At 35.6% G+C, this 13,798-nt stretch overlaps 2 protein-coding genes across 4 annotated transcripts; both read left to right on the forward strand.

The window, feature by feature from the left end:
• The first annotated feature begins 8,214 nt into the window (after positions 1-8,214).
• Positions 8,215-9,714, forward strand: LOC109791716 (PHD finger protein ALFIN-LIKE 2). Of its 2 annotated transcripts, none has more exons than XM_083072824.1 (5): positions 8,215-8,471; positions 8,561-8,731; positions 8,806-8,838; positions 8,933-9,155; positions 9,244-9,714. In XM_083072824.1, exons 2-5 carry the CDS (start codon positions 8,587-8,589, stop codon positions 9,551-9,553), a joined length of 711 nt encoding a protein of 236 aa, XP_082928950.1. In that variant the 5' UTR covers positions 8,215-8,471; positions 8,561-8,586; the 3' UTR covers positions 9,554-9,714. The 2 variants fall into 2 exon arrangements, with proteins under 2 accessions (XP_082928950.1, XP_020206632.1); XM_020351043.3 differs by having other exon boundaries at positions 8,217-8,471; positions 8,594-8,731.
• A 2,036-nt stretch (positions 9,715-11,750) lies between these two features.
• On the forward strand, positions 11,751-13,228 carry LOC109791709 (PHD finger protein ALFIN-LIKE 2-like). Of its 2 annotated transcripts, none has more exons than XM_083072826.1 (4): positions 11,751-11,979; positions 12,061-12,093; positions 12,280-12,502; positions 12,580-13,228. In XM_083072826.1, exons 1-4 carry the CDS (start codon positions 11,898-11,900, stop codon positions 12,947-12,949), a joined length of 708 nt encoding a protein of 235 aa, XP_082928952.1. In that variant the 5' UTR covers positions 11,751-11,897; the 3' UTR covers positions 12,950-13,228. The 2 variants fall into 2 exon arrangements, with proteins under 2 accessions (XP_082928952.1, XP_020206626.1); XM_020351037.3 differs by having other exon boundaries at positions 11,760-11,982.
• The last annotated feature ends 570 nt before the right edge of the window (positions 13,229-13,798 follow it).

Consider the following 13,798-nt stretch of genomic DNA (forward strand, 5'->3'; position numbering starts at 1 on the left):
TATTGTCTCATCATAACTCATTACTTATTAAAGTATTTACAAGCATTTCTATCTATCCTAATTCTATCAATCACGCAACATCTTCACATCACAATTCACAATCACATCAATCCATCACAAATCTCACGCCTGTAGCATCTCTTGCTCGAGGTCATGCCACCCCCGACATAAGCATTAATTGCCTCACACATTCCACCCTATTAGGGGTGGGTATACGGACCGGTCCGGCCCGTTTAAGGCCCGGTCCGTAAAACCCACGTTTTATACGGGCCGGATAAGTTCGGTCCGTAAAATAAATGGACTTATTTTTTAAGTCCATATCCGGCCCGCCAAAATCCGCGGGCCTAAATAATGATTCAAAAAAATAAATTTTTTAAAAATAAAAATACATAAAATTAGAAGAAAAAAATATTTTTTATTTATAAGCTAAATTTTATCATATTAAAATTTATCAATAGTTAAAATGGTTTAAAATACTAAATATTAAAATATTAAAATAAAAATAATTACAAATACTTAAATAATAGTAGCAAACTTTCAATAATAAAAGCATCAAAATGTCATAAAAATCATTCAAATGACAAATATATACCAACTAAACATAATTTTAATGTCATAATAATTTTAAAAAATTAAATACACAACTTAATATTAAAATCATAACATTTAAAAATATTAAATGTGAAGTCCGCGGACTAGCCCGCGAGCCCGCGGATTAAATCCGCCAAGTCCGCGGACTTAACGGGCCGGGCTAAAAAATTAGACATAATCATACGGATTTGAAAAAAATGAGTCCGTTATCCGCGAAATCAGCGGGCTTACGGACTGGTCCGCGGACCCGGGTCCATCTACCCACCCCTACACCCTATGCTAAGGTCACGCCTGTAGCATCTCTTGCCCAAGGTCGTGCCACCCCCAACATAAGTATGAGAAATTACACATTCTACACTGTGCCAAGGTCACGCCTGTAACATCTCTTGCTCGAGGTCGTGCCACCCCCGACATAAGCATGAGGAATCACCCATCCCATACTATGCCAAGGTCATGCCTGTAGCATTTCTTGCCTAAGGTCGTGCTACCCCTGGTCACAAGTGTGAGGAACCACAATCACATTCTCATTCACATCCACATTCACATCTCAATTCCACAATACAAACACAATCCACACAAAAGGTGGTTCACATACCCCTCAAGTAATTCACCATGAATCCTCACCTAGATCATCAATTTTATCAAATAATATAACAATAATATTCATAAATTAATATAATAATCAATAGAATTAGCAATTTAATATAATCTTAACATAAACGGTCACTACAAGAAAACGCTGAATAAGCGGCGGAAAATAAGCGTCGGCTAATAGCTGACGCAAATAGTGTCGGAAAAGCCGATGCTATTTTAAGTTTAGCGTCGGAAAAGCCGACGCTATTCTTTAAATATAGCGTCGGCTTTTCCGACACTAATTTAATTTAAATTAAGTTAGTGTCGGAAAAGCCGACGCTATATTTAAAGAATAGCTTTGGCTTTTCCGACGCTAAACTTAAAATAAATTTAAATTAAATTTATTTTAAGTTTAGCGTCGGAAAAGCCGACGCTATATTTAAATAATATACGTGCTTTCAAAGAGATAAAAATAATTTTTCCAATGTTATATATGCATAATGTGTTCTAGTACACTTGGTTATCAAGTTCACTTAACACCTCAAGGTTCACGGATCGAGTCCCAGGAATGTTAAAAATACGAACGAATAAATGATAAGCGAGAAAAAGAAGATAAAGAAAAAAATAAAAAAATTTGTGTCAACATAGTGTCAGCTTAACCGACAATAAAAAATTAAAATAAATAAATTTGTTAGTGACGGCTTAGCCGACACAAAAAAAATTGTGTCGACTTATTTAGCGTCGACTAAAAACCGACGAATAATCGACAATATTGCGTCGGCTTTTATGATTTAGAGTCGGCTTTTAGCCGACTCTAAATTGAAACATTCTTGTAGTGGGTAAAATTCCCAATTATTCCAAAACCTAACTCACAAGCACTTTTCTACAATTTCATTCTCTCTACCAAATCATCATTCTTACAAATTAAATATATATTTCTCATCCTCAACATATACCGAATCTAATGGGATCATCAATTTCTCCAACAGAAATAATCGAATTTTTCCAAAACCTAGCCTACAGGCACTTTTTTATAATTTCGTTCTCTCTCCCAAATCATCATTCTTACAAACTAAATATATATTCATAATCCTAAATATATACAGAATCACATAAGATCAATAATTCTCCAAACATAAGTAATTATAAAATTACTCATAATCCCCAATTCCCTAATGTAACTTTTCATACAAATAATCCCATTTTCCCCCGTACCTTGATAAGTAGTAGCTGAACCTACGCAAGATCTGGTTGGTCTCCCTCGCTGGGTTCCCCTCGGTTCGAAGTAGAAAGTAGAGGGAAAGAAGAGAGAGCAGAAGAAAAGAAATCAGAAAATGAGAGGTGTGCTTTTTGGGAGTGGCAAAGTGCTCTATTTATAGGCATCAGGCTTCGCCGGAACGTCCCGTTCTGAACCTTTAACTCACAACTAAAAATCACATCCAGAACGACTCGTTCTCAACTCTGGAATGACCCGTTCTCATCTTTGGAACGCCCCGTTCCAAACTAAGAATCATAGGAAAATTTAATGATTTGGAACAACTCGTTCCAATTTTTGGAACGGCCCGTTCCGACTTATTAAACCACCTTAATTGGGCTCTTGACCTAGTGAAAATTGGACTGTTACATATTCCATTTCATTCAGAACAATTTGTCTCTTTCTCAAATTATCGCAGGTAACCAAGCCATTCAATTGAAGTCTCCAAATGATAATGAATGCAAGTTTATAATATTTTGTAACCGCCAAAGTGAGAAAAAAAATTTATTATCAAATGTTTTTTAAACTATTTGCAATTAGAAATAAAAGGTGACACATGATTGTTTTCAATCAAATATATGTTTTAAATATGATTTAAAATAATTATCAAGAAAGATAATATTTTATTTATCAAAATCAATTTGTTCCACTGAACATGATTTCTAACAGTAATCAAATGAAATTTAAAATTACATCTTGTAGCTATAATAAGATAGCAATCCCAAATACATTCATATACACATTTTCTCTTCACTATAGAAACTTTTGAAAAATAAGAGAAAAGGGAGAGATATAATTCCACTTTCAAGAATTTTTTCTTTCGAAATAGATATTGACTTTCTCGGTAAGAATACACTTGGATTCTTCACAACGAGAAGAAATTTTATGCTTCAAGAAGAGACATGGTAGTTGGTAGATATTCATAGTATTTTATCTTATTTTAAAATTCACAAAGGTCTGAAGCAATTAGGACAAGCTCTTTGTTTATAAGAAACAAAGGAGATATGAATATGATACTTGTTGGCCTGTTAACTCAGTCACCATAACAAACCCTATCTATCATAACAACCTTATCATGATCTCCTAGAATTGTGCAATCTCTTTGTTAGTTGTTATACCAGAATTATCTACTCACTTGTATAAATATATATCTCTTGTTCATTGGAAATTCAAGGTTTCAAAATAATATTCACAAAACGCATTCTGTTTTCATATATTTGTACATGGTATCACAGAGCCACTAGCTTCACAGCACCTATTATTTTTTTTTCAAATGGCTACCACACCAGCTTCCACAAAACCCCTTATTGAACTCACTACAGCAACCAGTCTTCCGATCAAACTCAACTCCACAAACCATCATACTTGGTACAATCAAATCACGCATCTTCTTAAGGCCAATGATCTCTTTGGCTACGTTACTGGTGAAACCGCTTGCCCCCCTCCCAAAACTGGTTCAGAGGGAAATGTTACAACAAATCCAGAATATACTCATTGGCAACGACAAGACCACTTTGTTTTTCTTGCTCTTCTAGGTTCTTGCAGTCCCGATGCTCAAATTGTTATGACCTCTGCAGAATCTTCTGCTGCTGCATGGGACCGACTCAACAAGCAATATGCTAATCGATCTCGCACTCGTATAATGTCCTTGAAGGAACGACTTGCCTCAATATCTAAAGGCACCTCTGGTGTTGCTGACTACCTCCGTTCTATAAGGGTCATTGCCGATGAGCTTGCTCTCATTGGTCATCCCGTTGATGACCTTGATTTGGTGATCACCGCTCTCAATGGTCTTGGCCCTAGTTTTCGCGAGTTCACTGCCTCAATTCGTGCACGTGACTCTCCATTACTATTTGATGAACTATTTGATAAACTCATTGATTTTGAAATCTTCCTCCAACGTGAGGAACGCCAGCAGCAATCTCTTCCAGCCACTGCACATTACACTCAACGCTACAATGCTTCCTCCTCCCGTGGAAAAAGGTCCCAAAACTATCGCAACTCATCATCAGTTCGTAACTCCACTACTTTGCCTTCTGCTGCCTCATCTAATTTATCCAATAACTCATCTCAGCGAGGATCATCATCCTCTCGTTCAGTTCCCACATGCCAATATTGTGATCGAAGAGGCCACACTGCCAAAACTTGCTACCAGCTGCATGGATATCCTTCCAACCATCCACGCCATCAAGCAAACTTAGCTCAACAAGAACCACAGTCCGATCCCAGCTGGTTACTTGACTCAGGTGCTTCACATCATGTCACCAAGGACATTGCAAATCTGTCCCTGGCTGACACGTATCAAGGCCATGATCAACTCTTTGTTGCCAATGGTAAAGGTCTCTCCATTAAGAACTCTGGTTCCACCATTATTCCCACCTCATCCACCCCTCTCCATTTATCAAATGTTTTACATGTCCCCTCAATTACTCAAAATTTAATTTCTGTTTCTCAATTGTGCAAAACTAATCTTGTTTCTATTGAATTTTTTCCCTATCATTTCGAGGTCAAGAGCCTGAGCACGGGGGCGATTCTTCTACGAGGCAAGAACGATGATCACGTGTACAAGTTGCCTTCCAACTCACCCCCCCAACTTCATCATGTTCACTGTCATCCCTCTCTTTTGTGGCACCATCGGTTAGGCCATCCAGCCAGTCCTGTCCTTAACCATGCATTACGAAGTAGTCAAATTCCAGTCCAAGCTTCTGCCACTCGTTGCCTGGATTGTCCTGCCAACAAAAGTCATAAATTACCATTTAATAAATCAACTTTGTCAAGTAGTTGTCCTCTTCAAGTTGTTTTCTCTGATGTATGGGGTCCAACCTCTGTCACTTCAATAAATGATCATTCCTATTATGTCATATTTATTGACTTATTCTCCAAATATGTATGGTTATATCCAATCAAATTTAAATCAGATGTCTCCACTATTTTTCCTATTTTTAAGTCCCTTGTTGAAAATCAACTAAACACCAAAATCAAAACACTTTACACTGATAATGGGGGAGAATATATTAAGTTGCGCTCCTTTCTTCAAAATCATGGCATCACTCACCTAACCACTCCTCCCCATACCCCTGAGCATAATGGCCTATCTGAACGCAAACACCGTCACCTCCTCGAAACAGCTCGATGTTTGTTGCACCATGCCTCCCTTCCCCTTCACTTGTGGTCATATGCACTTCAAACAGCCGCTTACCTAATCAATCGCATGCCCACTCGTTGCTTACATATGAAATCACCTCTCCAAGTTCTATTTGGTTGTCTTCCTAATTATATTAAACTACGTATTTTTGGCTGCCTATGTTTCCCGTGGCTTACTCCATACACACCTAACAAACTTGTTCCCAAATCAAAACCATGTGTGTTCTTAGGTTACAGTCCAACTCAAAGTGCATACTACTGTCTTGATCTCCAATCCTCCAAAATCTTCACCTCTCGTCATGTTCAATTTGTTGAGGATATCTTCCCTTATTCCTCTCCACTAACTTCAAGTACACCCCCCGACTCAACTTCAAATTTAAATCTCCTACAAACTCCCCAACAACCAACACCTCTTATTCCTTCTCAACCGATAGCCATAACACATCCAATCCAACAACCCCCATCATCTCCCAATATAGTATCCTCTTCATTCAACCAAGCACCTGTCCTTGACCCCTCTCCATCCTCCAACCTTGCCCCATCATCCTCACCCATCTCACCATATGCTCCATCTCCACACCCATCTCCAACCCCTGCCATCTCTATCAATAAATACACGGTATCATCTCCTCTTGCAAGCGTAGATCCTCCTCCCCCGTGCTCATCGACTCCAAAGTCAACTCACCCTATGACTACTCGATCTAAAAATGGCATCTTTAAGCCAAAACAAGTTCATGCAGTCACCAAATTTCCACTGCCTAGTCCTGTTGAACCCACATGCTTCTCTCAGGCTATAAAGCACCCCGAATGGAAAGCTGCCATGTCAGAAGAGTTTAATGCTCTTATTGCTAATTGTACTTGGACCCTTGTTCCTCAACAGTCACACCATATCATTGGCAACAAATGGGTGTATCGACTCAAACGTAATATTGATGGCTCAATTTCTCGGTACAAAGCTCGCCTTGTAGCTAAAGGATATCATCAACGCCCAGGTGTCGACTACAATGATACCTTCAGCCCAGTTATTAAGCCACAAACAATTAAAGTGGTCTTATGTCTTGCAATTTCTAAAGGGTGGTCCCTAAGTCATATGGACATCAATAATGCATTCCTCCACGGCACTATTGCTGAAGATATATACATGTCTCAACCATCAGGATTTGTGCACCCTCAATACCCAAATCATGTCTGTAAGCTGCACAAGGCACTGTATGGACTCAAACAGGCCCCTAGGGCTTGGTATCATGCTCTCAAGGACTTTCTCTTGGAATATGGCTTCACAAACTCAAAATCTGATACCTCTCTATTCGTATACAGCCAAGCAAGTACCATTATTTATTTCCTCATTTATGTTGATGATCTTTTACTTACAAGCAATGACCCGATGTTCTTAACAAAGTTTCGGAAAGCTCTAGCAGCAAAGTTTTCTTTAAAAGACCTTGGTGCACCCACTCATTTCTTAGGCATTGAGATTGTACCGACACAGTCCGGCTTGTTTCTAACACAACATCATTATATACGTGATCTCCTTCATAGTAACAACATGCATGAGGCAAAACCAGTAACCACTCCGCAAGCTACTACCTGTGACCTTGCTACCACGGGTGATGCATCCACATGTGATATCACTATCTATCGCAAATTAGTTGGATCCTTACAATATCTTTCCTTAACACGACCCGACATTGCCTTCTCCGTGAATAAGCTCTCCCAATATATGCAAGCACCAACTGACTTACATATGCAAGCTGCAAAGCGCATCTTACGCTACCTCAAAGGAACAATAGACTTTGGTCTTCATCTCCGCAAATCAAATTCTCTCCAGCTGCATGCATTTTGTGACTCAGACTGGGCGGGTGATTCTAGAGATATGAAATCCACTGGTGCCTACATTGTTTATCTCGGTTCAAATCCCATTTCGTGGTCTTGCAAGAAGCAAACTACGGTAGCAAAATCTTCGACAGAAGCAGAATATCGCACCATTGCTTCCACTGTCACCGAAGTTCTTTGGCTTCAAGAGTTGTTTAAAGAACTTCATGTACAACTTCCATGTCCTCCTATAGTGTACTCAGACAACATAGGTGCAACCTATCTATGTGCAAATCCAGTTTTTCATTCTCGGATGAAACATCTTGCAATAGACTACCATTTTGTTCGAGATCTCGTGGCTAACAAAGCGCTTCAAGTGTCTCATGTGCCCTCAAGCCACCAGTTAGCAGACTTACTTACCAAACCATTGGCTTCTAAACGCCATCACTTTCTCTTGGACAAGATTGGTGTTGTCTCCTCCACCACCATCTTGCGGGGGCGTGTTGGCCTGTTAACTCAGTCACCATAACAAACCCTATCTATCATAACAACCTTATCATGATCTCCTAGAATTGTGCAATCTCTTTGTTAGTTGTTATACCAGAATTATCTACTCACTTGTATAAATATATATCTCTTGTTCATTGGAAATTCAAGGTTTCAAAATAATATTCACAAAACGCATTCTGTTTTCATATATTTGTACAATACTTGTAAAATAAATTGTATAATATTTTCTTTTTCTCTCCCCATCATATTATTTATTAATTTATTACTTTTGTTAATGATGAAGAGATAAAAAAAAATGAGTTTCCACAAATTACTGTATGAACATTTGTATGGTACGTCAGTACGTGTATCATTGTTAAAAAACTAATAATAATTGCTTGTGCACGTAACATTTTGCATCAGTAAAGAGGCTTTTTTTGATCTAAAATGAATTTAATAGAAGGAAACTGGCTATCTGGGCAAATCGTACAACAAAATCTTGACTAATTAGCCTTTTTCAGTACTTTTACTTTTACATCAGTATTTTTCCTCACTTTCTCTCTTTACAGTCTTTGATCTCCACGCTTTTGAGTTTCGATCAACTCCCAAGGTCTCTCTCTCCAACTGTTCACTCTTCTAACTAATTCATTTTTTTTTCATCAGTTTAATTGTAACTAACTACTCTCAGTTTGCAATTAGTAATTTCTTGTCTTTTGCTACCACGCATGCTAGTTCTCTTTTCACTCTGCAACTTTCTTTTACAACGATTACATATATACTTGGACATGGACACGAGACCCCGCACCGTTGAAGAGATATTCAGAGACTATAAGGGTAGAAGAACTGCTCTTATTAACGCTCTTACACGGGGTATGTAGTACAAAACCTCTCTCTTTCTTTTTATTCTCCAAGTTCTTGACTTTCTTGCCTTTTCTTTCTCTCAGATGCCGACGAATTATACAACCTCTGTGATCCAGGTAAAGGGTTATATTATATGTGATCTTTTCTTTTTTGTTACTTGTAAGTTGTAAGGAATCTTTGACATTTGAGTTTGGGGTTTGTTTTTTTAAGATAAGGATGATGAGTTGTGCCTCTATGGATATCCGAATGGGAAATGGGAATTGAAACTGCCAGCACCGAATGTTCCTGCGGAACTTCCTGAGCCAGTTCTTGGAATCAACTTTGCGAGGACCATGGAGCGCCAAGACTGGTTTTCCAATGTTTCTGTGCATTGTACTTCGTGGTTGCTTTACGTGGCTTATTACTCCGCTTATAGTCTTGACCAAATTCAAAGGTACATGATATTGGTAATAGTTCAAGTTAAGAGAAGTGAGCATATAAAACTTGTACTAATTGATGGTATCCTTGACTCTTAATGTTAGGCAACGTTTGTTTAGTTTGATCAATAATCTTCCGACCATTTCTGAAGTTGTGGCTAACTGGAAACCAACTACGGAGCAGCCCTCCGAGGGTAGTGCAAGCAAGCATCAGGAAAACACCATGAATGAAGATATGATCATAATACAATGTGGAAGCTGCGCAGGATATTACAATCCACAAGAGTTTTGGATTGGCTGCGATATCTGTGAGTGGTGGTATCATGGGAAGTGTGTTATGATGAACCCTGCAAAGGCTGAGACCCTAAAGCAATATAAATGTCCATCATGCAATTTGAGGAGGGGCAGGTCATAGACAGTGTAGTATTGTAACTACATCACTTGTACTAGTTCATGGATTCTGTTTAGAATTATGCTTTTAGAAAACTCAGAATTTGGAAAATGCTTGTTACACTTACAGTGTCCCCGTTAGAATTTGATCAAATGAAATAAACAAATCAGAATATGCTTGCTCAAGTTTTAGGAAAAATACATTTGGAAGTCAAACTCAACGAAAACGATTTAGAATCGGCATATAAGAGGCTAGAAAGCCAACATAGAAGTCTATCACTGCACAAGATGGTTCATTTAGATTCTGCTCATGCTGACACACTACAGCAACCAAAGCTATGGGTTTCAAATTTTTTATTTTAGAAACTAGAATGCAACGCACCCTAATCTATGATCCTAGGGACTTAAACCACAATCGAGGGTTAGAGAATACATCACACAACACATACACCAGCAACTATGCCAAAGCAATCAAGGTTTATAACTTTTTAAACACAAGTATATTACTAACTCGAGACATTAGAAAAATAACGGTCGTCCTTAAGAATTATTGTACAAGATGATCAAGGGCCAAAATATATGAAATTTTTTATTACTTAAAATTATTGAATTTTATACTAAGTATCATAAAAGTATTACTTAAATTTTGATATAATAGCTAATAAATATTAATTTTATATCACAAATTTAGTTTCACGTGATGTAATTTATTAAGTTATTTATTAACATTCGAAAATATCATGTAGCTTATTATTGTAGTAAATTAATTTTGTTTAATTATATGATAAAAAATTCTTTATTTATAGTTTTTTTAAGACGAGTAATAATAATGAATTTTAGATATTATAATGTATAATATATTTCCCTTAAAAAAACAAAAAAATAAATAAAATTGGCAACTGGGACTGTTTTTTTTTTTTTTTTTTTTTTTTTTACAGAAACCATCAGTTTGATCTGATTCAATAACTTCTCCAACTGATGAGCAAACTAATTTGGTGTGAACACCATGATTGGTCCGACCGTTTGGTCTAATCCGATATTTACAACACTAGTTATAACAATTAATTTTTATTTATAATTTAGGGGATTAGAATTTTAAGAATATATATAACTTCAAAATTAATGATATTGAATAATAATTCTTACTATTATTTTAAAAAATTATCATCAAACAGGGGACTCATTTATCCTAACGATGGCTTTAATGAGCTATAAAATATTTGGTTGTCTTGACTTTAATTAACAGGATGCCGAAATCTGCAATTATTTTTGTTTAACATGTAATTTAAGTTATTAATATTATAGCTAATGTGAACAAATTTATAACCACAAGCTTAATTATATACCTTCTTTTCTTAGTTATAGGAAAAATAGAATAATAAGACCATTAGACCAGCTAAAATATTAACAAATTTGAGAAGTTTTTTTTCCCTCTGTCAATTAAACGATAGTAAGTTTCGAACTTAAAATCATATGTATAATATTCAAATTTCTCATTTCTAGACTAAACTGCTAGTTTTTTGGAGAAGTTTTATAATATAATATTTTCTTAATTTAAAAAGGCTATATTGTTATAAGTTATAAGTTTTGAGTTAAAGAAACGTACAAAACACTAACATGAATATGAATATATATATATATATATATATATATATATATATATATATATATATATATATTCTTACGATTATACCTTGTAATTCAAAATAATCTACCTTAATAATAATGAAAGTTTCAAAACTCTAATATTAAATAAAGGCACAACGTATGATTAACCAATCAATTCACAACATATTACAGAGAAAATAGAACAACACAATATATATTAATTTATATATACACCATGCATTTGTATATATAAACATATAAACCTGTCATTAATTTGGATAAAAATTCTCCATATAAAAATGTTGCCATCACTTAATGTCAAAAAGGTCTTAACTACTCTCCATATACACAAACAAAATGAAAGGTAATAAGTTAGAGTAGTGCATATATCAACAAATTCATCCCATCCAAGTCAACAAAAGTGAGGAAGATCTACTTTAGTACTATATATAGTACTTTAGTCCTCAAAAAATTTATTTGTTGGGTGGTTGTCCATCAGCATATATAGGTTGCCCAAGTCTACTAAAGTGTGATATAGACACTGTAACTATACTAACTAACTACTTCAGTTATTTTGTTAGTTCCAGTTAATTTGCTTTTTCTGATTTCCTCTACCTTTCTCATTTATATATATATATATATGAGCATACTGGTCTTTTGCTACCACACATGCGAGTTCTCCCTCCCTCTCTTTTTCACAGTGCAACTTTCTTTTCGTTAAAAACAATTCCATTTAGCTTATACTGAGTTGGGTCGCGGACATGGCTCCGATACCCCGCACCGTTGAAGAGATATTCATAGACTATAGGGCTAGAAGAACTGCTCTTGTTAACGCTCTTACACGTGGTACTACTCTTCTCTCTTTCCAATGCCTCTTTTCACTTCTTCCAAGTTCTTGACTTTCTTGCCTTTTTCTTCTCTCAGACGCGGATGAATTTTACAGCCTCTGTGATCCAGGTAAAGGGTAGTACGTGATCTTCTCTTTTTTGTTACATGTAAAGGAATTAGATCATTTGTTACATGTGAATTGTTGTGCATATATGCATGGTTCTTGTTCTTGTGCTGTTTATCTTTAAATGATATATAGCATTAGGTTTCTTGCATGGGATCATTAAATTTAAGTCTTGGATGTGTTTCTTTAAGGCATGGATAATCTGTGCCTCTTTGGTCATGGGGATGAGAGCTGGGAAGTAGCCCTACCAGCAGAGGAAGTTCCGGCGGAACTCCCTGAGCCAGTTCTTGGAATCAATTTCTTTAGAGATCGCAAAAGCCGCAAGGATTGGTTTTCTTATGTTGCTGTGCACAGTGATTGTTGGTTGCTTGCTGTGGCCTTTTATCTTGCATTCAGACTTGACAAATTCCAAAGGTAGTTTGTGTGTGCAATCAAATATTATAAAATGTTCTGACATAGCAGTTTCAACAAGAGTTAATGGTTTCATGCAGGCAACGTTTGTTTAGTTTGATCAATAATCTTCCCTCCGTTTTCGAAGCTGTGACTAAGTGGAATAAATTACGAATTACGAACGTGCCAACCGAGGGTGGTAGTTCAAGCAAATCTACTCAGAAAAACTCTACGAATCTAGAGGCAATAATACAATGTAGAATCTGTGAAGGACATTACAATCCAAATGAATTTTGGATCGGCTGCGATGTATGTGAGTGTTGGTTCCATGGGAAGTGTGTTGATATTACCCCTGAAGAGGCTGAGACCATAGAGCAATATGAATGCCCATCATGCAGCTTGAAGAGTAATACAAGGCCCAGCAGAACTACTAAAGAGCCTAGCTGGATGAAATATTACTGTACAATTTAGATATTTTACCGTTATCAAAATGTTTTCTATTGGTTAATTAGCCTTAGAGGCTATTAATCATTGGACATTGGGAGTGGTTTATCATGAAACTGATCAAATATTAATTCATTTTTTGTAACTTTAGAATTAGCTTATCTAGTTAGGTTTCCATTTTAGAATCATTCTAGCTAACAAGCTGGATCAGTATTGTATTAATTGCTTAGTTTGGTAATGTTTGTGCTTAGTTCAAACCTTGGTATTTCTGGCCCTTAAATCTATGGCCCAACACTTTGACTGTCACATTTACTTTTTCTAAGACCCTTTGCAATGTATATGATTAAAAATATTTATTTATTATAAATTTTAATTATTATATGATTAAAAATATTTATTTATAGTAAATTAATTATATAAATATCTTGTACATTACACAAGTTAAAATACTAGTAACTTCATATCAAAATATGGTTAGTTATCATAAATTTAAAATATAATCCATATATTTAGAAATAATTATTTATTACAATTTTTAATTATACAATACTTTATGTATTTAAAAATATTTACATAAAACTACGCTTTTGGTCTTAAAATATTAAATTCACAAATTTGGTTCCTTTATTTCAAATTTTGTAATTTAATCCTTCTATTCACAACCTTCTCATACATGTCTACTTCTTAGTCATTAAATTTGTAACATTATTTATCATGCCTTAACATTATATAGATAACATGATAATTAATATTTAATATTATTTAGACTAAATTATACTTTGAATTCTCATTTTCATCTAACTTTCAACTCAGTTTGCTGTTTTAATAAGATTAAAAAAATTAAGTAAAATTTAGCTTAAATATTATATTATTTAA

This window comes from Cajanus cajan, chromosome 4, assembly GCF_000230855.2.
Source record: "Cajanus cajan strain Asha chromosome 4, NIPB_CcT2T_4, whole genome shotgun sequence".
Classification (NCBI taxonomy): domain Eukaryota; kingdom Viridiplantae; phylum Streptophyta; class Magnoliopsida; order Fabales; family Fabaceae; genus Cajanus; species Cajanus cajan.

Coding starts and splice junctions, on each gene's coding strand:
- LOC109791716 (XM_083072824.1), top strand. CDS start 8,587: ATGCTAGTTCTCTTTTCACTCTGCAACTTTCTTTTACAACGATTACAT. Junction 8,732..8,805: donor TATTAACGCTCTTACACGGG/GTATGTAGTACA, acceptor TCTTTCTCTCAG/ATGCCGACGAATTATACAAC. Junction 8,839..8,932: donor ATACAACCTCTGTGATCCAG/GTAAAGGGTTAT, acceptor TGTTTTTTTAAG/ATAAGGATGATGAGTTGTGC.
- LOC109791709 (XM_020351037.3), top strand. CDS start 11,898: ATGGCTCCGATACCCCGCACCGTTGAAGAGATATTCATAGACTATAGG. Junction 11,983..12,060: donor TGTTAACGCTCTTACACGTG/GTACTACTCTTC, acceptor TTCTTCTCTCAG/ACGCGGATGAATTTTACAGC. Junction 12,503..12,579: donor AGACTTGACAAATTCCAAAG/GTAGTTTGTGTG, acceptor GGTTTCATGCAG/GCAACGTTTGTTTAGTTTGA.